The following is a 24268-nucleotide window of genomic DNA, read 5'->3' as shown; positions in this document are numbered from 1 at the left end:
ACAGCTAACATAAAAATAGTTTATGTCAGTGGGAAAATTTGAACTGACCCAGAAATGCTAACTGACCCAGACTCTGCACTCCACTTGGACAAAACAAACAAACGTTGATGTCCAGAAATTCTTAGCACTACCCCCTGTAAGGCAAGATTGATTTTTGCATCCAGTGGATCGGCATACTGTATAATTTACAGCTCCCTTAGAGGCAGCAAGCACCCTGCTGCTCCACAGGGATAAGAAGAGTGTGTAGAAGGCCATGCAGGGATAACCAGGCAGAATTTTTTTATAGAATCAGCAGATGATGGTGGTCCATGAAAAGGAATGTACCGTCAGCACATAAAGCTGACAGAAGAGCAGAAGAATTCACTGTGCTAGGAGTAAAAAATTATTATCTGTGTTTTAAAGTTGACACTATTTGAGCTGCACTAATGTAAAATACCACAGTACTGATTTCAGGGAATACCTTCCCAAGAGGATGAGAAAAAAGGGCAAAGATCTGTTTACAGACATGCTGGTTCAGCTCAGGTCGCTGCCATGCCAACTCTAACTTCTGTAAGGACATGATTTAGTCCTCACTGACTAACTGCCAAAGCCAAAAATTGCACAAAAATATTTAAGGGCTGGATGAGTTTGGGGGAAATGCTAGATGAAAGGAAAAGGTAAGCTTAGGAGAATGTGTCCAAAGTTACTTGACATAACTCAGTAGTGGATACAAATGCTTTTCAGCAGTAGTGGGCAGGGTTTCACTCCTTTTGTAAAAGTACGTGTACACCTGTGAATTCCCTCTGCCCTTGCTAACTGACTTTGATAGAGCATGGACTCACTAATTTACATCCAGAGACTCATCAGAAACTAATTCTGCACGTTTCCTACTTCTCACCACAAATACATATTTTGGTGAAAGTTTGAAATAAACTGTTTGAACCTAGATCTTGCTTAAAGGCCAAAGATTTTCCATGCTACCTGTTTTGGTAATAAGTCCAACGTAATGTGAGCCAGTGGTGCCAAGACTGAGAGGCACATCATAATCACAAATGCCTTGCCACTGACTCTGGATTTTACCATTCTAATGTGAATTTATAACCCTGTGGATTTAGTCAAAGAGGTTTCAGACTCAGGGCCTTAAAATTTATATTCCTAAAATAAAAGTTGGTTAGTGTATTCAGCTAATGTGTTTGTATTATAATAAATATTCTGGTGGTTTTTTTCCTAAGATGTATCTGCAGAAGTGAAAGTGGGAAACCCTTTTGTGCTGTTACAGCAGAGTCCATCTCAGCTGCTTTCCCAGCTTGTTTTTGAGAGACAAGTTCATCCTGACAGGTTGGTGCTTTTCAGATTATGTACTTCTGTAGGTTATTTTGGTATTGGTGACTTTGAACTTCAGCCACGATTAAGTTCTTTGGATACTTATCACAGGTAATACAGCCTGCTGTGTCCCACCAGCTCATCACTTGATGCTGTAAGGATTGGTGTGCAGGGAGGAGCTTAGTCAGTGCCTTCTCCACCAACCTGAAGATTTTTAATTGGGAAAAGAGTGGCTCCATTTTTTAAAAATTACTGTCTGTTGTGGAGTGAATCTATGTGTATTTTTTTTTCAGCTGTGTGACAGTTCAGAGGAATGCACTTGCAGCTTGGCAGTGTAATACAATAAAATAGGCCAGTAGGTCTTATTAAGAATACTGGGCATGACTCTTGCCCTGATCAGCAGGTAAACTGGATAATCTAGACTCCTTCCATTTCAACTACTAAATTAGACTGGCATGGAAACTGTCTAATTTGATGAGGTAGCTTTTAAAAAGATGAGTACAAATGGTAAACTGTTTTAGTAGCTTGCATTTAGGTAAAAGTCAGTGTTTGAGGAGTAAGTTCCTTTGCTGTAAAGGAATGGCAGCATAAGCTCTGAGTTAAAATAGTGTATGTAATTTTCTTGTGTATGTATCTGTGAAGAATATTAGGGGGCTTGTGTTCTCAAAGCATTTGGAAGATTTATGAAAGTATGTAATTGTAAAGTACCTTTTGCATGTGCTGGGTAAGCTGGTTCTGTTTTCAATCCTACAGACTTTCTTCTCTCTTGGCTAAAGAAGAGTTGAACTTGAATGTGCAGCAAGTTATTGTTAACTCTTGCTGTGAACCACTGTCCTTGTGCAGTGCAAGGCAAAACAGCCAGGCAAAGTCTCTTCTGACAAACATCAGCAACTTGACACACCAGTGTGCCTACCACTGCCTGCCAGATGTTGAAATGCCTGTTCACAATTCTGCAGTGACCTCCGAGGACATCCCCACTCAGGCCACATCCTCTCTGAATGACTTGAGCCAGCACACACTGACTGCCTCCTCCCTGGACTTCCTGAAGTCTCAGTCGAAGCTAATGGCTACAGTGGCATGTCTAAGTGCATCTAATATACAGAAAATTCACAAATCAAGTCTGTCTTGGATGGAATTTCGGGGCAAACGGGAGGTGCCCTTAGGCTTGGAACAGATTTCCAGGGAGTGTGAGGCGTTGTTGAAGGACTTTCCAATATTGGAACGATTTCTTCTTGCTATGTTTGACCCGCTTCAGAATCAAGAGGAAGGTAGCAGTTTGGCTACTGTCTTCTCTGGCAAGACATACATGTCTCTGATTCTCCTAGGATTACATTCCACCACAGCTGTTAAAGTATTAATGGGAGTCTTTGAACAAGCTCTTGCTGCAAAGGATTGGGACAGAGCTATGAAGGTCTTGGATCTGTACAGTCAGGATGTGGAGGAAGTGGTCAATGTGAAGGATGCTGTGCTGAGTTGTGCAGCTGCTGAAGGTGAGAAGGATTAGGTCAGGCTTTTTTTTGTCTTTTTTTCTTTAATTTTTTTTTTTTTTTTTAATAAAGAATGGAGCCTGGATCAAGAGGTAGAAACTAAAGTAGTGATCGTTGGGCAAATCCAGAGATGGAAATAGTTCCTTTTCCTTCCTTCATCCTGAATTTGCTTTCTCTGATGGTGTAGTTTCTGTTTCACAAATGTGCAAATCCTGTCCAATTTAGTACAAGAGAACTGGAATGAATCTGTGGTGTAACTTTTATGTGAAGAGCTGAATACATAAGGACACAGTAATCATTGTACTGTTAATAGAACATCTCTTAACAGCAGTGTCATTGTCATGCATGGATGATGTGTCCTGTGAAAGGTGCCTTTTGGAGTCTGAATAGTAAGTATTTGATGCTAACTTTGGATGCTTCCCAAGAATCTGATGCTTGGGATGACTCTTACAAAGATTTTTCAGCCCTGTCATTGTTTCTTTTGTTAGTGTGATCCAGTGAGGATTTTTTAAAATTTTCTGAATTACAGAAACTGAATTTCAAATTAGTGTTTTGTTTCCTCCACAGATAAAGATGGTTGGCAATACTTGTTCCCAGTAAAAAATGCAGTGTTGAGAAGTAGACTGGCCCTGCGCTGTCTGGACAAATGGCCCCTCGATGCCTGTTTGGAAATTCTAGCTTACTGCATTTCTGATCTGGGCATACCTCATGAACTAAAAGCCAATCTACAGAGCAGGAAGAAGGAACTTGAGGTTTATCAAAAGGTACAAAGTCATTCTTCAAGTAACCAGTGAGATGAAATAGGCAGCAGGAAGCAAATATTGCTTGCCTTCTGAAAAGTTTTTCTGAAAAGTTGGTTCTTATTTTGATAATGAGAGGTTTTCAAGTCTTCTATCGAAAACAGTTCATGTGAAGTGCTGTAGTATCCAATTAACACCCAGCTTCCATCCTTCATAACTTTCCCATGTCCTATTAGCATTCAGGTCTGCAAACATGTTTAAATATAAACGTTTATGGGAGTCTGATTGTTTTGCAGAGTATTTTCCATTCTATGCAAATTGTAGAGCCTCTGGAAGCTTTCCATGGCAGTTAATCATTTTATAAGTTTGAGAAATGCAGAGGGTGTGCAAGACTAGTGGTCCAAGGAGCAAGTTTGTATTGTAGTCAGTTCTAACTGCGGGGTGGTGCAGATACCCAGGTTAAGTCAGACAGGCTGGCCTGGAGTTCAGCACAGACTGAAAAGCCAAACAGCAAAAAAAGAAGCCATCCCTGCTGATTTCTGTCTGGTGGGAGTTCTGCTAACTGACAGCTCAGTTGTCTCTCTGTTAGTGCCAGCAATGTCTGCAGTAAATGTGTGCTTTTACATCCATAATTATTGCCATCTAATCTTTCAAAAACCTTCCCTTATAAATGTGCTTTATAGACTCACATCTGTGAGAATGTGGAGTTTTTTTGGAGTGCAAGGGCATTACATCATCCCTGAAAAGGGCTAGAGATAAATGTGGATCTCCTTTTTGACTTTATCTCTCTATGAAGCAGCTCTTGATGTGATCAGCTCAGCTGTTTTCTTAGGCTGTTGATTGCCATAAATTAAAATTCTAGAATTTGTGCTACTCAATATTAACTTTTTCAGATTTTGAATGTGCAAAATGAACCATTGTGGAATGACTGGCAGGATCTGAAAAAAGCCTGCACTGATGACCCCCAGGCTGTCATGAATATCATTCTGAAAGCAAAGGTTAGACATCATCATGTGAATTTTGTTGAATTAGAATGCATTAAAATTTGAGTAAATAAATTCGTTGAAATGGCATCTTAAAACAATGATTAGTGGAGATTACCTTGGGGGGGGAAGGATTCCTTTACTCAGTTCTGTGCTACAGAAACAAATACAGATCTGTGTTTAATGTCAAGGTTTACATGTAGTTAATAATTCTTAAGTTTAAGTTATAATTCTTACTCTGAGATGTAACCTGTTATTTTCTTTTACAATTCTGAAGATTTTAAAATAGCATGACTTTGGTCATAATATACATTTGATTATTAGGTAAATGCTAATATTGTAAATCTGGTTGGCTTTAAGTGTCTTTCTGAAAAACTAACTTGTTTACTGTAAGGTAAACAAGGTGTTTTAAATACAGGCTGTGACTGACAAAATTGACTATCATCTTTTTCCCTTGTCAATGCAATTATTTTTTTTCATCTGGGAGAGGAGTCTAAGCTACAGAATCTGTTGAAGTTGAACAGAACTTTGGGAGAAACAACTGTATCAGGGAGGGTAGAGTTTGTCCTTTTATTTCTTTTATTTTTACTTTTTTTTTTTTTTTTTAAATTCTTTAGGATTATGAGTTGTGTGAGAAATGGGAACACTTGTATCCTGTCCCAAGAGAAGACTTGATCAACCTTCACCGTGAGCACCTCCTCCACTTACTGGAGGTGGGAGACATGGAAAAGGCATTGCAGGTAATAGCAAGGTACTCTCAGCCTTATATCCATAGGTCAAATAAGTTGACAACTGTTTTCCCTGCCTTCTTGTGTGTTTTCATGGTCTTTTTGGTTCCACCCTTAAGAGATGCTATTTGCTTAGATAAACTTTCAGGATCCTAGCTCTCCCCTATTCTACTTAAGTGAAAATCCAGCTTGGCAATTTAGTTCTTGGACCTAATAGCATAAATGTCACTTACATGGAAATACAAGGCTCCTTTCATTTGAAAAAGCATAATGAAGCATGTCACTGCTGCTTAAGCAGAAGATACAGGAGTGAAACCAATAATATGAATTGGTCAGTTGTGCTTCAGTGCCCAAATTAGTGGTGTGAACTTTTTTGATTTTAATAAAGATGGAACTGTCACTTAGCGGATAACTTGCTTTCTGGAACATTGTAGGGTAATAATCTGTCATGGACAGAAGGCTGCCTTCCAGGAGCGTTGTAGAGTTTCACTGTGTTTTGTTTGGTTTTGTAGCTTTTACAAAGAATCGAAGACCCTGGTGTTTGCCTTGCCATCAGTGAACAGTCCCTTGACCAGCATCTGAACTTGGCAGCCTCTCACTTCTTGGCTGATTACCTCACAGCTCACTTCTATTCCAGTCTGACAACAGCACGCCGAAATGAAATCCAGGCACTCTATATAGGATCAAAGGTCAGTAAAACCCCTACCCTGAGGGATTAGCAGCAAAAAACAGTTGTATAAGTAATTTTGTAATGCATAATATTTCCGTAATATAAAAAGCCTGTAGGTTTTACCAGAGCATTCTCACCACGTAAGGTCTAAGATCCTGAGTCTCAGGATCCAAAGGAAAGTTAGAAATGGCTTAAAGTTTCTCTTCCACTTCTCCATTTTTGCATTTCCATGTTATGAGGTGGTTGTAACTCTCAATGTGAACAAAGAAGTCTTGTGTTTGAGCTGTGGGGAGTGGAGGAGCATACAGGCTGAAAGAGCATAGGGTGGAATAAAATAAAATAGTGGAGTTTATCAAAACAGTTGCTATTTTCGTCCCAATTGAAGAAGGAAATATTCTCAACTTACTCTCTGTGTCAGTAACACCAGGTGTCCTACATATGCCCACCTGTATGGTGGTCTTTGACTTCATGTTTCTCCAGGTGCCTTCCAGTGGTAGACAGTATCACTCTTCTTTCTGGATGGCCACTGCCTTTACAGAAGCCACACAGGTTCTGTGCTCAGCCTGGGAATAGATGCATTAATCCACAGATTACCTTAGTTTAATGTGTTACATGTAAACAAAATGCAGTGCTTTTGGTAATGTCTGTTTTGGTGTAGGACTGCAAACAGCAGCTTGCTCCAGTGTGTTCCAAAATGGTATTTTTCTGGGCTGCCTGTTTCCTTACTTGTTCCTTCTGAAGACATGACTTAATTTGAAAAGTCCATCTAGAGAAGAATTGCTCTTATTTTCTCCTCTTAATATTTCCTCAAATGATGGAAGGATAAGGATTGGGCTAATATGCTTTCTATAAGCTTATTTTAATAAGAGAATGTGCTGTACTCTCCTAAAACATACTTGTCACAGGGTCACAAAAGGTTTTCCACTCTTCGATATCCTCTGAAATGAGTCAGTCTTTTATAGAATGGAAAGTGGAAGCTAAGTAATTCTGCAAGTCCATTCAGTAATTCTGTAAGTAGGAATTGGTCTGAGAAGTCCCACCTCCTTTTTTCGACTTCCAGCTGTTATTTCATTCCCTGCATAAGTTGTTGCTCTAGTTTCTTCTCTTTATCTCACAGAAACACAGATTTGAAGGTGTCTAATTTTATGATACACTTTTTTCCTTGTGTTTCAGGTGCTGCTGACTCTGCCTGAGCTCTCCCGTGTTAACTACTTCCACCTCTCCTCAAGGCCACTGCTCATGCTGGAACAGCTTCTCATGAATATGAAGGTGGACTGGGTAGCTGTTGCTGTGGAGACACTGCACCAGCTCTTAGCTGGGCAGGAAGTCGGTTTTACTGTAGAAGACATTGACAATTTGCTTTCCAAGTATGCAGAAAAAGCTCTCAACTTCCCTTTCACATTAAAAGAAAAGAGATCAGGTAACTGTCTATCTGATGCTGTGTTTCATTTGGGAAAGAAGGGCCAAAATAATTTCAGCAATCATGCCGTAACATTTTTTAGATGTGTGCCTCCTGTCTCCCTCTAGCCCAGAATGTGTTCTTAAAGTCTTTGCCTTTCTTGTAAATGGATGTTTTCAAGGACCAACAGCTTCAAAAGTTTCTCAGATATTCTCTGTTGCTCTGTTGTTCTTTTCTGAGGTTTCTTTTCCTGTATAATACTGATCAGTTTTATTTTACTTCTGTTTAATGCAAAGTCACTGACAACTTAAGCGCTTCTAAAGCCTGCAGCCAACTGCATCTTCCCTCAAATAGAATGGGGATTTAGTTTTCTGTAATATTTCCTCCTACCATAGTCCTATTCCTTTTTCATATAGAAAACTTCTACTTGTAGTTCTGTTTAACAATCTCATTATGGTTCTCCTTTCTGGTTTGCCAATCCCTTCGCATCCATGTTGTCTTTGAGTCTTGTGCACCTGGCTTCTTTTAAGGTTTACAACTGGAACAGCAGAGGGTGCTGCAGATCCATTGCAATACTTTTATGTCACTGTATTAAAAACGTATGGTTCTGTACCTATCTGTATCTATTTATACCTGCTGATATGGTACCAGTTTGCATTATGCCAGTTTCTAAGTGTTGACTTCATTTTGTGATTTAAAGATGCAGGTCTTGCTAACATAAAAGCATCAGACTTACCTATCTCTTCTTGCCAAATTATCTATAACTTCGCAAGTATGAATGTTCATTCCGCTGCAATGTGAAGCATTTAATATTTGCCATGAGCATCTTGTGTCAACCAATTGTTTTCACATCTCTGCTGTATTGTTCCTTTACCTATCATTACTCCATTGCTTCGATAAGGATCCTTTTCTTTGTTTTTTAAGTAATTGAATTTTGTATAGTTTTGCATTAATTGCTGTGGACTAATTTTCATGCAAACAGTTATTTGTGATTACACAGGTAGTCCTGTTTTGTGCTGACATTCTTACATACTCCTGTGAATGGATTCCTCTAATCTTCTTGAAAACAGATAGATGTATTGGCCAGTATTGTCCTCTGATTTTCTTTTTCCCCTTTCTTCCCTTTGGCCTAGATTCTCTGATACGTATCCAAGAAAGTCTCAATCAGGTATTGGAGTGTGAAGCATTGTCTAAATCAGGATCATCAGAACTATCTCCTGGCAGCTTTACTGGTAAGGTTAAGACCCTGGTCCTTGTTGGGGTTTAACCTTAGCAGCAACCACAGCTGCTTGATCATTCTCCCACCAGCCCCTTCACAGGTGGGAGGTGGAGGAGATTTGGAAAAGGGTAAAACCTGTGGGTTGAGGTAAGGACAGTTTAGTAACTGAAATCAAGTAAAATATAATAATAATGATGATGATGAAAAGGGAGATGAGAAAAAAAGAAGAAAGCTCAAGAAAAACAGATGCTGTATAATACAGTTGCCCACCACCTGCTGACCAACACCCAACCCATTCTCCAGCAGAGATCAGCTTCTCCCAGCCATTTTCCCCCAGTTCATTCACTGGGTATACCATTCTATGGTCCTTGAATTTTTTGGTCCTTGAATTTTTTTTTTTTCCTAGGATCCCTCTTGTGACCTGAGGAAAATAGCATACCTTGTATTCTCTGGCAGGCTCCACTCACAGTCCTCAGACACAAAAAAATGGAAACTAAGTAATTTAAGCCAAAACAACTGGAGAATATTTGTAGCTAAGATACAACCAAAAATTCTTCTGTAGGTTCTATTCAGCAACTAATGCAAGAGATGGACAGTCTGTGTGTGCTCTCAGGGAAAGACTAACCAAGAATATCCTCAGACCTCCAAGGATGATGATTCTCAGCAAGTGATGGCTCTGAACTAGAACTGCAGAATGATATCCTGATCTACAGCTTAGTGTGTCTGAACTATTTCCCGGTTCTGTATCCTGAACTGAAGACTCTTCTTGCTTACAGGAAGGGGTAGCAGTGTTTCGGATTGGGCTGTGTAGCTCTTCAGTTTTTTCTTATAATGGTCAGCTTAATATCTCTATTCCTGTTAGGAAACTTGAATGCATTGTCCTTTAATGTTTCTTTGCAATCTGATACCTACTTGAATGAGAATTAGTTAGCTTTAGTGAAGTGGAGATTTTTGTTCTTCTTAATTGCATATTCATGTACACAGAAGGTGGCTTGCAGGGCTGCAGTGACATGTTGAACTTTTCCATTAATCTGTTGTGTAACTGACTCACATCATATGAACTAAAAGCCTATCTAATACTGTAAACTTCATTCAATGAGTATTTCATTGTTGGGGTCAAAGATCCCAAAGGCCAGACTTAAATTCCTGCCTCTGTGAACTGATTTCCCCACTGTAGGTTGAAAAGGGGACCGGAATAGGGAGGGATATGCTGTTGCTAGTCATAGCACATCTCTCCTAAGATAACAAAGGAAACTCCCCATCTTCAGGAGTGTCAACACTGGGTATAATTAAGATTCTGTTTTATGCTATATTGCTTTTTGGTATCCAATGACCATGGTATTTTTTTATTCTTCCTTCTCCAAGTCTCTGCATGTAATACAAGAACAGATGTTGACAAGTTGTTTTATACCTCTCTAATTGTTATGGTAAAGGTATCTTAATAAGCATGTACTTTTGCTTATGAGCATTGAAGTGCTATAAGTTTACAATCTTACAATCCTAGTTTAAAGCATATATATTCCTTACACAATGTTATTCTGCCATGCCTAGCTGAAAGATAATGATAGTCAGCTTGTGAGGCAGAAAGCTCTTATAGCCTCATTAAGTCTATAGAGTTTTCTGAGATGCTATTAAACAGCTTAAATCCCATTCCATTTTTTTTTGGCCTGGCTCATTTTCAGGTGTAACCATATCTGCAAGTCCCAGAGACAGAAGTCTGCAGCAGAACTTGTTTCCTCAAGAATTTGTGCCTCCTGAGAAGCCACCACCAAAGCAGCAATGGATACCTGATGGCACTGAAACGATATGTATGGTTTGCAAAACTGAACGCTTTACTATGGTAAGGAGCAAAAATGGAGTACAGACATTCCTAGAACTGTGACCTTAATATGAACACTTCCTCATAGTCTGTTTCCTGAAAGACCCGAGCTATTTTAGCAGGTTTGTCTGCATCACCATAGGCCCAATGAGATTGCCAGTCCTTTGGTATTTAACCATTGGTTTTTATTTAGAGTGGTCAAGGAGACTGGCAACAGTTAGCTCCTTGCAGAGCTCTGTGAAGTGATAGAGCCTAAAGAGGAAATCTCGTCATCAGACAGAAGACAACTATGGGATCTCAAAGATGTTTAACAACAGCAGTATTAATATTTCAAAAGGCTGTCTAGTTGACTGTGCTGGCAAGAAATAACGTGATCACTGTAAGATTCAGATTACAAGTATAGAAAATTAAATCTTTGCTGTTGGTTACAGTTTTATAAAACCTATTGTTTCACAGAGTACTTGAGCAACTGCATTGATGCTCTAAGGAAGAAGATTAATTTTTAATTATGCAGGTGTGCTGGCAGTCTGTTATCTTCTACTGCTTAGAAACAGTACTGTTTTCTCAAAAGTATCTGTTGCTTTTGAATTTGGAAATTACTACAATGGTATCAGAAAAACAGTCTACAGCTTTTGACTTTTCCAGGGCATGATCTAATTAGCTTTGTGATCAAAACTGGGATAATTGAAGTAATAGAATGCCCAAGGCTTGCTGCAAACATATTTTAAATACTAGCCTCTGGGTTTGGGGCTTGATTTTTTTTTTTTTTTATTTACTATGCCTTCTTCAAAAAGGAATTTTAACAGGGAGAATCAGTCGCTGTATAATTCTGAAAAGCCTTGTCCTGCATGGTGTTTCCTCTCTTCAAATGGAGTAAGTTTACTCATGAGTGTGGAGAGATACAGGAGAGGACTTCAGTAAATTCTCTTTGTGGCTCATCCATGACCTCTTTTGCTTAGTTTAACAGGCGCCATCACTGCAGGCGCTGTGGCAGGCTGGTGTGCAGCTCTTGCTCCACCAAGAAAATGGAAATAGAAGCTTGCAGAGAAAATCTGTCTCGTGTGTGTGATCAATGCTATAGCTACTACAACAGAGAAAACGTGCCTGGCTTGGTGCAAGACACAAGCACGTAAGTCCTTCTGTCCTAGTTCTCCTCAAGTTTCAGCAGAGTGCATGAATGGAATAAGAGAGACATAAGCATTTGGGTTTATCTGGATAACATAACATCAGCTTTTTGGCCTCCAGCTGTTGGGATTTTTAGGTTTGGTAGGTGTGGGAATGTTCCTTATGCCTCAGTTTACTTTTCACATTGGAAAGAACATTAGAGTGCCAGGCAACAAATTCTTTAATTCTTTAAGTATAAATAATTCTTTAGCATCAGTTAATCACTAACCTAAGAATTTAATGCTTTGATGCAAAACGTAGCACAAATTGCTACAGTGTGACAAAGTTCCTTGCAGTATACTCAGCTCCTGGATTAATATTGCTTGTTGACTAGCTCTGCTGAACGTATCAGTGTTTTAGTTATTCCATAATCCCTTGATTATGACCCCCTGAACTCTTGGGAATTAAAAGGCAACTTCCTGATTAGATAGGCTTTGAAACTGCCTTTAATAAAAGGGACAGCTGTGATGACAGATTTTCATTATGTAGTTGCTTTCAGCTGAGAATTGGACTGAAATTCATTGTGTGGACACAGGCCAGCTGGTGAAAAGTGCAGCTGGAAAGAGTTCTACTCTCTGTGACCTTGAGTGGTCTTGACAGGGTCACAGAGAGTAAGATTTTACCTTTTCCAGCCATGCTTTCAGATGCATTTCCCCTTTTCCCTATCAAGCCTGAACATAGCAGTATCTGCTATGGCAGTATCAGCAGGCTTCCTTGGAAAAGAGCAAATCTGTGCAGATCTGAAGAGGAATCTGTGAAAAAACAAGCAGTCACTTGCAGGTGAACAGTTTGTGTCAGAATGATTGCTCACACTGCCAGATTAGGCCAGCAGCACCCAGCACTGAGCTTGAATGCCACCTGCCAGGTTTTAATTAACTATCTGCGGTTTTTCATTCTCGCCCTGTTTGTGTATCAAACCCAAATAAATCTCGAGGACTGAGACCTGGATACCAAAGACTTCATTTTAGCTCTGACATGTCCTGATACTGGGCAGTTCTTGTTCTCAGTGTCTGCTTTTTTATGATGTGTGCAGCAGTACTATTCCTACAGAAGGTGGTAAGAACCAATTTCTTAGTGCAGTTGAAATTCAACAATGCAGAGGCAGGATCTTAGATTTCCAAACAGAAGGAGGTAGAGGCAGGGAAGTGTGTTGAAGGGGACAGGTAGGGATAGATATTGGTTTTTTACACTACAGTGTTCTGAGGAGGCTAGCTGTATTGATGTCTCCCTTAAAACCATGTTTCTCCCAGTGTACTGGGGTAGGCATGATGGTTCTTTCTGTCATTTTATTACAGCAGAAAAGAAGAGCAGGACCAAGTGGAAGGTAAGGAATGGAGTAATGTTAAACCTCGATTTTTTTAAAGTGCCTGATTAGCAGTTAGATACTGGAAGCTGATACACCTAGTTGTGGCTAAAGGGTGATCAAAACTTCATTTACAAAATACTGCTGATGGGTTTTGCGTGTGCAGGCTGAAATTTAGTGTTTCAAACTTCTGTGAATGGAACTTGAGACTTAGGAGAGATATCTGAGCCAATATTGAATGTGTTGGATGGATGTTCAAGAAAGGAATTGAAAAACAGTTGGAGAATCCACTTTGCATTCTAGAAACAGTCAGTGAGAGGCAGTGGTATGAGTAGGAATTAATTACCCCAATATGGAGCAGTGCTGAGTGATCCTCTTTTTATAAATCATGAAAATACAAATTTGAATACCACTGCAGTGTGCTGTGGTGTTTCATACCCCATGCTGCCTGTATGTAGCACAGGGTGAGGCCCTCTCATGGGTCTGGTTGTGTCCTGAGTTCCATCTCCTGTGCTGCTTGTGTGAATACAATAATTGCTCTTTGGTGACTCAGTTTCCACATCTAGTACCATAAAGCTTCAGGAACAATACCAAAATTTAATTGACTATTTCTCTGTCATTTTTCCTCAGAAGGTATTTACTGGTTTTGCTAATTCTGGTGTTTCAGGTGATTCTGCAAACTTTTCCTACAGCGATGTCAAATTCTGTCAGGACAAGACACAGTTATTTGAAGTGCTTATAACAGTAGCATGAAACATGCTGCAAAATTTACATTTGTGTGTGTGTTCTACAAAGCAAATATGAATACTTTTCCTCACTTGTTCCTTTTTTAAGTATGATGGGCTATTTGAGCATTTTTTCCTCTGCTGTTAGTGGAAGTTTGCTTTACTGCTACCTTTGTTTCAAGACTGAAACAGCTGAAATGCAGCTTTTGTGTAGCATTGCTACACATCACTGGACCTATGAGATCATTCAGTAAGAGTGGATAAGAGGAATGTGGAAATCCTGAGATTTAAGAGGGAAAGCGTTTTATTTTGCTTTTCTAACTTATCTGATAAGACTGTGAAGAAGGCTTAGCAAATGTTTTCTAGCCTAGTTTATTTTTGCCAATTCAGTTTCCAGTTCAGTTTGGATAAGTGATGGGGGGGATGTTGGGTTTTGGTTGGCTTTAGTTGCTTTGGTTTTTTAATTCACCCTACAGTTTTAGTTACTCAACATTCTAAAAAAGGATGTAAAATCTAAACCAGTAAGTTTTGAGACTTTTAAATTTTTTTTTTCCCAGAAGAAGCTGATCAGAGGAAAGAGTAGCAAATTGTCATTACGCTTCATTTCTTGCCATTGTGAGATTGGCCATTGTTTTTTTGGAACCACAGTCACAAACTTGAGCACCAGAGGGTTTATGCATTCTCAGCTACACTCAGATGACAGACAGTATTTGATTTATAACTATTCTGGGTTACAAATTTCAAAATAACTATTTCTTTAATCTGGAGGAAAGAAAACTACTTTTCACAGAAATTGTATTTCTTGAATCATTTGATCACATTGATTTGAACTCCAATTTTCTGCAGTACTATTTTATATGAAACTTTAACATTGGGAGTTAGATCATCTTCTCACAATCTTTCATCTTAAAGCTTCTGGACTCTATGGTCAAATCACCTTAGTTTTGGAAAGAAAATAGAGGTGGTTGAGTCAATTTAACCTTTCTTTTACAACTGTTTTTTTTTATTTTCCCCTTTGAGCTGACTTTTACAACTGTTTTTTTTTATTTTCCCCTTTGAGCTGAAACCCACAGCTCTCTTATTTCCAGTTCCTTCTTGCTCAGAAATACATGATAAGTTGCCTGAAGGAAGGCTGCTGTACTTGATGCCCAGTAGCATAGGAGTTTAAAAAATCATTTGAAAATACGTTACTGGAGCCGGTTTTTGGTAACAGTGATTGTAAGTTTAGGTACAGTTTGGTAGCCTGCTGAGGGAAGGAAATGTTTCTGTAATCTGTGCTGGACATGTGATGCTGGCAGGAAGTGGCACGTGAGAGGATTGTAAATGACTGTTTTATGAGAGATAGGAATGCTCTGCATTATGTGTCCTTTGTTGGTTCTTGTGCAGTGATTTTACCTGGTAAACATTCTTTTTTGCTGTAGAAACTTCTAATAATGAATATTCCACAGTGGTACAAATACCCAAGGCAACTGATCTTGAATGGATTTTTTCCCTGAATGAAGAGGAGAATGAAATTGTACGCAGTGAATTTTATTATGAACAGGTGAGGTCTGGAGAGAGTCCAGTATAAGCAGTCCACTGGAGAACTACCTCAATACCTATATTTGTCTGTCTTTCCTCAAATTGTCAGGCTCCCAGCTCTTCCTTATGCATTGCCATCCTTAGCCTGCACAGTGACAGTATAGCGTGTGGCCACCAACTGATAGAACACTGCTGCAAGTTGTCCCAAGGGCTCACTAATCCTGAGGTGGATGCTGGACTCCTTATGGACATCATGAAACAATTGCTCTTCAGTGCTAAAATGATGTTTGTAAAAGCTGGAAGGAGCCAGGACCTAGCTCTCTGTGACAGGTGACTTACTCAGATATTCACTAGGATGTATTGAGGTACTGTCGCGAGCATTATCTTTTTTCATTGAGGAGTGGAGGTAGGAGGGTTTGTGTTTGTACTGTGGACAGTTTAAATGAGAAGTTTATAATGCAGGAATAATGTGAAAGTTCAAATAAGTCATATTAGTTCAAGTAATATGACTACTTAACGATTACTGAAAGAATTCTCTGACTAGGAAGAAATGATTCACAAAGATGAGTACATATTTTACTTCTGATGTTGTGTATCTGCTTTCATTCTGTATTTTCATACAGGATTTTAAACCTATGCTCCTTAAAATGAACATTTTACACTTCCTCACATCCTGTCTTACAGAGCTTGAGGTGGCAGGAATGATATATAAATTTCACATGTACTGTTTTGATTTGGTAACATATAGCTGGTGTCTGCAGTCATTGTGTTACACTGAACATGGCAAAGAAACCCCAAACAATAACAAATATTCTGAAAGGGATAGTATGGTGGATAGAGAAGCCTGTGTACTGGTGGTTAGAAACCACTGTCCTAAGAGTCGTCTTTGACATAAAGTTCTTTAATCTATGATAATAGTGAAAGTGTATGTATTTGTCTAGCTACATCAGCAAAGTGGATGTGTTGAATATTTTGGTTGCTGCTGCCTACCGTCCAGTGCCATCTTTGGATCAGATTCTTCTCCCAGCAGCAGTAACAAGATTGAGAAATCAGCTTTTGGAAGCAGAGTACTATCAACTAGCTATAGAGGTAATGCCAGTGGAGGGATGTCAGTGTTAATGCTTCTGTAGTGGCTTTTGTGTTCCTCCCTCCTGAATTCAGATGGATGTGATGTGTGAAATGGAAAATATTTAAACAGTTACAAACTGAGATTAAATTTCTAAACATGGAAGAAATAATTTTCTGAACACTGGAAAAAATTTTTGAGGAGGAGAAGTCCTGCTGTGGAGCAGGCTGCCAAAGGGAAGGATAAGTGGCCTTGTTTCCTGGTACAGTTAAGATTGGAATGGACTAACTGCAGGGAAGTCATTAAATGGAGGAATCCTGCAGCCAGTAGAAGGGATGACACACACTTTGTGGCAGGACTTTATCTGAAGTTTATATGTTAGATTCTATTTGTCTGTAATCTGACAGCAGACATTTGTAAGGCACCTTTACCAAACATTTACTTGGAAATCAGCAATGTTGGCAAATCTGTGCATCAGAGCTCATCTGGTGTGGTTTATCGTCTTCCTCTGGCTCCCAGGATTTTGTAAGCCTCTGTTTTGGCATTGCGCTTTGTTAAATACGGGATTATGATACTACAAATAGTATTATGATTTGTTAAGCAGTAATAAACAGCAAGACTAGATGACCTATTTGAACAGAAATAGTTTTTGTTTAAAAGCAGCTGGTCTGTTAAAGAAAATCAGGAATAAATTTTATCAGCAAAGTTGTATGAAATAAAAAATATCTTGGAAGTTTGTGAAGCATGTTCTGTTGCCTTTTTTAAAACCACAAACCTGATGTATTTTGCTCTGTAAAAATCACCTGCTTTAGAAAAGCAGATGTGAAAATGTCCTGTTTTAGAACTCATGAACTGAAGTTTCCCAGATAAACAGTAGTTTAAACTTGTACAATAAAAAATACTTCCACATTTGGAGATCACGGGGTGTTTTGGTAGTTGGCCTTTTGTGCCAGTAATATGGAAATAATCAGCATGGGTTTTTCATGTGTTTTTTTAGTTGTTTGTTTTTAATGGGAAATGTGCTCTAGGAAAGGAAAGGTCAGAATCACAGACGGTGTGATAAGCCATTTTTCCTATTTTCTATACTGGGAATGTGCTATAATATTAACAAATGATTTTGAATTTAGGTTTCTACAAAATCTGGATTGGATCCAGGTGGAGCATGGCATGCCTGGGGCATGGCTTGCCTTAAAGCTGGAAATTTAAATTCAGCAAGAGAGAAGTTTAACCGATGTTTAAAGCCACCTATGGATCTAAACCAGCTGAACCATGGTTCAAGGCTGGTCCAGGATGTGATACAGTACCTGGAGTCCACAGTGAAGCCAGTACTCATTGCAGTAAGAATCTTCTCCTCTGTCTGCTCTGAAGGGCTATGGCAAAGCCAAGTAATGGTGTTTTAGTACACACCTTACAGCAATGCATTTTACAATATCAGGTGTTGGGGTGTTTCTTTTCCTTCTTTGTCATGATTGTGTATTGCAAACCGAATATTGCTGAGACATTTTTTAGCTGTTTCGTTACATTCAAGTGGTGCCTGAGAACCAGATCATAGGATTTTATTGCAATTTGGGACATGCTTAGTGGAGGGAAAAGAGGCTGTACGAGATAATGGACCATTACGACAGTCTAGGAAAGCTAAACTCAATCCCAGCAGTATTTTGTGATGCTGCAGTGATGCAAATTTTCTACTGAAACTCTGATAACTTTGCAGAAGTTCAAAGACTTTCAAATGCTTTCCCACTCCTCTCATCAAAAACCACTATTAAATGGTTTGGAATTCTGATTCAGTACCAAAAAATTACTTTTTGTACTAAATAACTGCAGAATCATGATGATGAAAGACCAAGTACATATTTTAGGAGAATAAAAAAGCCTGTTTGAACTGGGTTGTTGAAGTTGCTGTTGACACTGGAATTTTTTTTAAGTAAGCCTAGAAACCTGTCCTTGGAAGCAGCTATGCTGGCTACAGCAGCATTCAGTACTTCTGTTGATAGCAGGGTTCCAGTCTAGTGTTTATAAAAACATTACTGGAATCTCACCCCTCTAAAGCAATATCTGTTTTAAACACAACAGTAACAAATGTTTCAGGGCTGAGTGACAAGACCTATCTGAAAAGAAGGTTTTTTCTTGCTCATCACCTGTTATTGGTTCTCTATGTTAATGGCAGGACGATGATTACTTTGCCACATTGAGAGAACTTGAAGCAACAGTGAGAACAAGAAGTCTGTCTCTGGAGATGATGTGTGAGGGGAAGATCCAACACAACAGCTACTATCAGGAGTGCTTGTTCTACTTACATAGTTACAGCACTAATCTGGCAATAATAAACTTTTACATGAGGCATGACTGTATGAGAGAAGCACTGCTTCACTTGTTAAATAAGGTGAGTAATTCAATTTTCACACTGAAATTGAAATTTGAAAAACAGCAGTGAGCATCATGCAGTGTTTGAGTGGTTATCTGCGCAGGAGTTTGCTGATGTCCTGAAATGTTATGATACAAACTATCCAGTGACTGACAAGAATTCAGTGAGGCAGAAAAACAACTTTGATCTTTACATCTTGTGTTTAATCTCTCTTCCCCATTGTGTTGAAACAGGGGTTTCTAGAGAGGAGAAAGTACTGTTTTGGTTCTTTTGTAGAGGTCCTGCATCAACAGCACTTTGTCTTTTTTCTACAAAGTTGAAAACCTGGGACTGTTGTCGTAGAGTTCAGAAGAGAGAAGGAAAATCTTGAATTGCAACATGCAGATAACACTAGACACTACTCTCTATCCTTGTGCCGCTGTCTCATAGTATTGTTTGTTGAATCGGATCACCTATGTTTGCACTTCTGTAACCATTAGGAATATAAGGAAATACAGAGGAAGGAAGGAAGTCTAGGGAACCCAAAAAGTGGTTTCCAGCTCTCCCGTAAGGAAACTGCATAATATAGGAGGACTTAAGTATTTCTGGAGTAAACAGTTCTATTGGTGCTTAACTACAATGAAACCTAGAAATTATTTCAGGTTCTTATTAAGACTTTAAGGGTGCTTCTTAGGAGATGTGAATCCATTATACCTCACCAGCTTGTGAGTGTGGTGTTTTGTTTGTTTCCTTTTTTAAGTTGCTGTGCTTGGGTTTGAATTACTGATTATTTTTTTGTCATTTGAAATAACTTATTGAGAATGTACAACTTGAAACACCAACTTCCATTATCTTTATCTGCTTATGAGCTTTGTTAATAGAAAATTAAGTTGCCTTATAAGCTCTGCTTTCTCATTGTACCATCAGTCATTCTAAACTTTTGTAGTTGTCTGCATACTGAATTAGCTTTTTAAACGTATCCTTTACATCAGTTTAAATTTACTTTTAAAGAAAAGTTGCGTATTTTTACGATATAGGTGATGTAATTTCACTTCTTAAGTAGCAGACTTGGAAAATACTCTAGACAGACAATTTGATGTGGAAGTTTTAGCCAAGGTACTGGTAGTAATCATACAAACAAGAGAGAAGGGTTTGTTCCCCTAAAAGCTGTAAGGTACTAAGCTTCTGACTAAACATTTTGCAGTTGGTTGTTTGGATACATTTTATGTGTACAGACTTTGTTGCCTGTATCTTACTCTGAGATATTAAAAAAAATTTTTTTTAATTTCATATCAAGCCTTTAAAACATATGTGCCGGCCCTGCTGACACATATTAATGTTACTGTGGAAAGAAGCATGTGTGAGGCTGCATTTGCAAGAACACAGTCAAGAGGCCAGGGGAAGAAGGTCACTACTTGTGAAGTTTAATCTGAACAACTGTGCCCAGTCCTGGGTTGCCAAGTACAAAACAGACACTGTCAAAGTGAAGCAAGTCTAATTGAAGGCCACCAAAGTGTCTAGGGGCCTGGAACGCCTGATCTATGAGGAGAGTGATAGAGCTAGGTTTTTCCTGCTGGAAGAAAAGGCAAGAGAAGATCTGTGTGCTGTTTTCAGCTACCAAGCGGGTGATTATAGAGAAAATAGAGCCGTGCTTATCTCATATGTCCCCAGTAAAAGGGTAAGAGACAGTGGACGCAATTGGAGAAAGGGAAATTCCAACTGGATATAAAGAAAAAGGTTTTGGGTTTGTTTGGGGGTTTTCCTGGTGCATATGTTTAGACTTGGGAACAGGGCCACAGGGAGGTTGTCGAATCGCTCTACTTTGTCGGGCTCAGAACTTGACTGGACAGGTCCAGAGCGGCATGACCTAACTTGGAAGTCATTCTTTGAGTGGGGTTTTGAACAAAATAACCTCCAGAAATCCCTTCCAATGTAAATTATTTATTAATTTTATGATCTCTGTCACTTAATATGCCTTTATATTACGTAAGGAAAATAAATAAACTACAGTGGCTTTGCTTCAAGCTACTTTCTGTTTGTGTAGGAATCCCCGTCAGAAGTGTTTATTGAAGGGATCTTCATTCCAAGTTATGAAAGTGGAAAACTGCATATGTTGGAGAACTTGCTGGAAACCATTGATCCAGGGCTGGAAAGCTGGGGAGTCTACTTGATTGCAGCCTGCAAATACTTGCAAAGAAAGAACTATTACCATATTCTATATGAACTGCAGCAGTTCATGAAGGTAAGCTGAGGGACAGTTCCATCTCTTACAGTGAAATGCTGAATACTGTCAGACTTTTGGTTATTTACTTTGGTCTAAACCTGCATGCCAGATGAGTATATTTTTGCTTCTTTACAGTCCTAGAAAACATAGGAAGGCCTGAGTCTTACTACAGCTGACCTGATCCATGTCATGGATCTGGCACGTTGTGTTAAAGAAAACAGAGCATTGCCTGCTCTGTTTTGTGTGAGCCTGTTAGTGCAGACAGTGATTACTGAAGGGGGTGTCCTGTGGTCCATCTTAGTGCTCAGTACATTTCTTCCAGGATCATGTCCGTGCTGCCATGACCTGCATTAGATTTTTCACTCATGGAGCGAAGTCATACACTGAACTTGGAGGAAAACAGACATGGCTTCTCAAGATCAAGGACCATCTCAAAGTCTATCTGCAGGAGGTCTCAAGAAGTTCAGGAAGGAAAAAAATGGCATTCACTTTCCGGAAAAAAATGTCTGCTACAGATGTGTCAAGGTATCTATAAACAAGAAGCTAAGTTTGAGAAGAGGGAAAATTCAGGCTTTAGACTTTGGGGTTTTTTATTGGTTTCATTTAAGCTGACTTTTAGCTAACACTTAACAGTTGTCCTTGATCCAAATCAGCTTTTATGTAGTTACAAGTATAGGATTCCCATCACTTTTCCCCCCAACAATCCAAACCAGGAAATGGGCAATTGTTTCTGCTAAAAAGATGTATGTGTATCAGACTACCCTCCTTTAATTTAAAAAACAAACAAGAACCCTACAATGCATAGACAATTATACATCAATCCACAAGTGTTTTTTTCTTTTCCTCTTCCTTTCCTCTCCAAAAAGCAAGCAGCTTTGTAGTGCTTCACTGTCTACTGGGGTTAACTCAAAACATCGTGCTATGTACAAGCTATAGGTGCCAGAGATAACTGGATTTCTGTATTCAAAAGTCAGAGTGAAAATTTAGCCAGATCTCTCTTGTATTTGGGATTTTATATCCTGTTTTTCTCAGGGGCTTTTTTTTTTTTTTTTTAGGCTAGACTCTTAACTTAAACCTGGAGGGGAGTAGGGGAGTGTGTGTGATGAGGTAGAAAAGCAGGAACAGATATTTATTTGGGGATCCAGATTCTCTGGCTCATGTCTTTGAAATAATGTGAATAATTGCTCAGCTTCATCCTGTGATGCACATTAAGTGCACAGATCTGAAAAGTAATACTGCTGCAGACTTGCACAATAGACAAAGTCAAAAAGCAACTAAAATAATTGTTTATAAGCATGTCTTCTTTTGAAAGATATTGAAGAAATTAGTAAGTTCACATAAATAATAATTGACACTTTCTCTATTGCAAAATAAAGTCAGAATTTTTTCACTATCTAGGCACATCAATACAGTTGATCTGCAGATGGAAGTAACAAAGTTCCTGCATCAGTGTGAGAGCTCAGGAACCTCTCAAATGACAGATTCCTCCTTGCCCACACTCTTTGGAAACAATAACATGAAAGTGGATGTTGCTTGCAAGGTACTAATTGCTATTTTAAACACAGCTCTATTTTTCATCAATACTAACTTGTCATGCAGGTTGAAGCATTTGATGGTTGGAGCAGCTTCTTGTATTTTTATGGGCAAGTTACCTGTGCATGAATTTATGAAAAATTCATGTTTTTCTTCAAAATAGCAGAGAACATGTGAGAACATGTGAGAACCTAGAGCTCATCTCCTCAAAGTTCAAATTTTCAGAGGCAGTGCATCCAAAATACAAATACTAATATTCCTTTTGACTGTGCATCCCATTATGTTTGGAAGCAAGGCAAATAATGCTATTATTCTAACCATTCTTAACTTTGGCTCATTTCCATCTGTAAATTGCCTAATGTCCCTCAGGGAAGCAGTGTGTGACAGCAGACCCTATAATTTGCTGTGCTTCTTGGGATGGTGCTGTTTTCTGTTGAAGTAATGTGTTTTCTTTTGGCCTCTGGGCAAAATCTGGATTTGCATTAATATTATTTAACTGTACATAATGAAAAAGGAATGTGCATCCCTAGACTTGTCTATGCCTCTCTTTTCAGGTCATATTGGAAGGCAAAAACATTGAGGAGGGGTTTGGGATTGCATTTAGAGTTCTCCAGGTATGGAAAAACTTGATACAACAAGCAATATTATTACAAAGTAGCTCTTGAAAGCAGCAATTGTTTAAACAAAAGCCTTTTCCCCCCCCAATGTATTTTAATCCCCCAAAAGAAAAACTTCCTGCAAGAAAAGTCACAAGTTCAAGTCTTACATGTCCATATATTTGTGGAAGCTTGGTAAAGAAATTAAGATGCTGTTTCAGTAGGACATTTCCAAACTAATTGGGTCCTACAAAGGAATTAAGTACAGCTTTTCCTTTGCTGTGCACCTTGTTCAGTGTCTTAACTCTGGCAAACCACAATCATAGATGTGTGTAGAGACTTCTCACGCCGTAGCTCTCTGCAGTTCATGATAGTCATGCAAAGGCAGTGAATAAATAAGGCCAGGGCTCTCTCTATTCTATTCTCCTGATTTGAGAGAGCAAAACTAATTAACTGGAAACTCTCAATGGGGACCTCTCCTTCCTCATGTCTGGGTAGAAGTTGAGTGCTTATCAGTCAGCATAGCCCATGAGCCTCCAAACTCTCCTGAGTGTTTCTCATCCATATAGTTCCAGACGGTAGAGCTGGGCCACTTTTGGACAGAGGTGGCACACCGAAAGAGTATTTCTGGATGTGGCAGGCCCTGCTCCTTCTTTCAGGTCAGGATGTACAAGGCAGAACTCCTGTTTGTAGAGAGATGGAGAGCCTTAGAAAAACAGCACTTCTAAGCAGCAGCAGCAGCCACTACCCCCAGTAAAAATGGAGCAGCGAGTCCAGCTGCCTATCATCACTTCCATTTCCATCCTTTTTTTCTTCACTTATTCATGGCAGGATCAGTTCACAGCTTTTATCATCTCTTCCCTCGTGTGGGAGGTGTACAATGGTCAACTGCCTCCTGTTTAGGGTATCCAAAGGGTAACTGCTGGTGGGGTAGCTGGAGAAATACGGTGGGAACATGCTGAGTGAGGGAGAGGTGGATGGGGATCTAGGAAGGATCTTTTGCCAGAAGAAATAAAACTGAATTTTTTTGCCACTCCTGAAAATAAGGTGGTAACAGCATTCTTTTTCTTAAGCAAGATTTGCTTTTACCAGTCTGGTTATAGAAGACCTTTAAGTCAACCCTGGGCAGTGGTGAATGGAAAACCAGAGGCCCCCAAAACAGCTTTGACTTTTTGGGAGCATGGTGTGGTATTTTATCCTTAGGAGAGATTGTCTCAGTTGTTGAGAACATTCAACATGTTGCTCTGATGTTCCAACTACCTCTAGGACTTCCAGCTGGAGGCTACAGAAGTGTACAGCAAAGTGGCCAAGCAGCTGGTGAAGCAGCAGAAGTACAGTGAGATCCGGCAGCTCCTGAAGTGTGTCAATGAGTCTGGAGTGGCAGCAAAAAATGACGGGGATAACATTATCCTAAACTGTCTAAATGAGTTCAAAAACATTCCTGC

General features: G+C 39.2%; 1 protein-coding gene across 10 annotated transcripts in view; it reads left to right on the top strand.

The window, feature by feature from the left end:
• Positions 1-24268, top strand: part of ZFYVE26 (zinc finger FYVE-type containing 26) — a 49670-nt gene that overhangs the window by 20779 nt on the left and 4623 nt on the right. For 3 of the 10 annotated variants that reach the window (XM_017742108.1, XM_017742107.1, XM_017742110.1), the window contains exons 19-39: positions 1212-1317; positions 2056-2792; positions 3357-3553; positions 4423-4527; positions 5130-5252; positions 5753-5929; positions 7084-7330; positions 8443-8541; positions 10211-10368; positions 11307-11476; positions 12807-12835; positions 14961-15082; positions 15170-15390; positions 16002-16149; positions 17254-17463; positions 18294-18509; positions 20515-20712; positions 21017-21219; positions 22093-22234; positions 22782-22841; positions 24090-24268. In XM_017742108.1, coding sequence (XP_017597597.1) covers positions 1212-1317; positions 2056-2792; positions 3357-3553; positions 4423-4527; positions 5130-5252; positions 5753-5929; positions 7084-7330; positions 8443-8541; positions 10211-10368; positions 11307-11476; positions 12807-12835; positions 14961-15082; positions 15170-15390; positions 16002-16149; positions 17254-17463; positions 18294-18509; positions 20515-20712; positions 21017-21219; positions 22093-22234; positions 22782-22841; positions 24090-24268 — 3847 coding nt within the window. Of the gene's footprint in view, positions 1-1211; positions 1318-2055; positions 2793-3356; positions 3554-4422; positions 4528-5129; positions 5253-5752; positions 5930-7083; positions 7331-8442; positions 8542-10210; positions 10369-11306; positions 11477-12806; positions 12836-14960; positions 15083-15169; positions 15391-16001; positions 16150-17253; positions 17464-18293; positions 18510-20514; positions 20713-21016; positions 21220-22092; positions 22235-22781; positions 22842-24089 lie in introns of those variants that run through there. The other 7 variants (XM_008639535.2, XM_017742115.1, XM_017742112.1 and 4 more) reach the window with 6 other exon arrangements.

The sequence above is a fragment of the Corvus brachyrhynchos genome, unplaced genomic scaffold, assembly GCF_000691975.1.
Source record: "Corvus brachyrhynchos isolate BGI_N302 unplaced genomic scaffold, ASM69197v1 scaffold115, whole genome shotgun sequence".
NCBI classification, from domain to species: Eukaryota; Metazoa; Chordata; class Aves; order Passeriformes; family Corvidae; genus Corvus; species Corvus brachyrhynchos.
The sequence above is the reverse complement of the archived record's forward strand: the minus strand, read 5'-3'. Positions and strand labels throughout refer to the sequence as shown.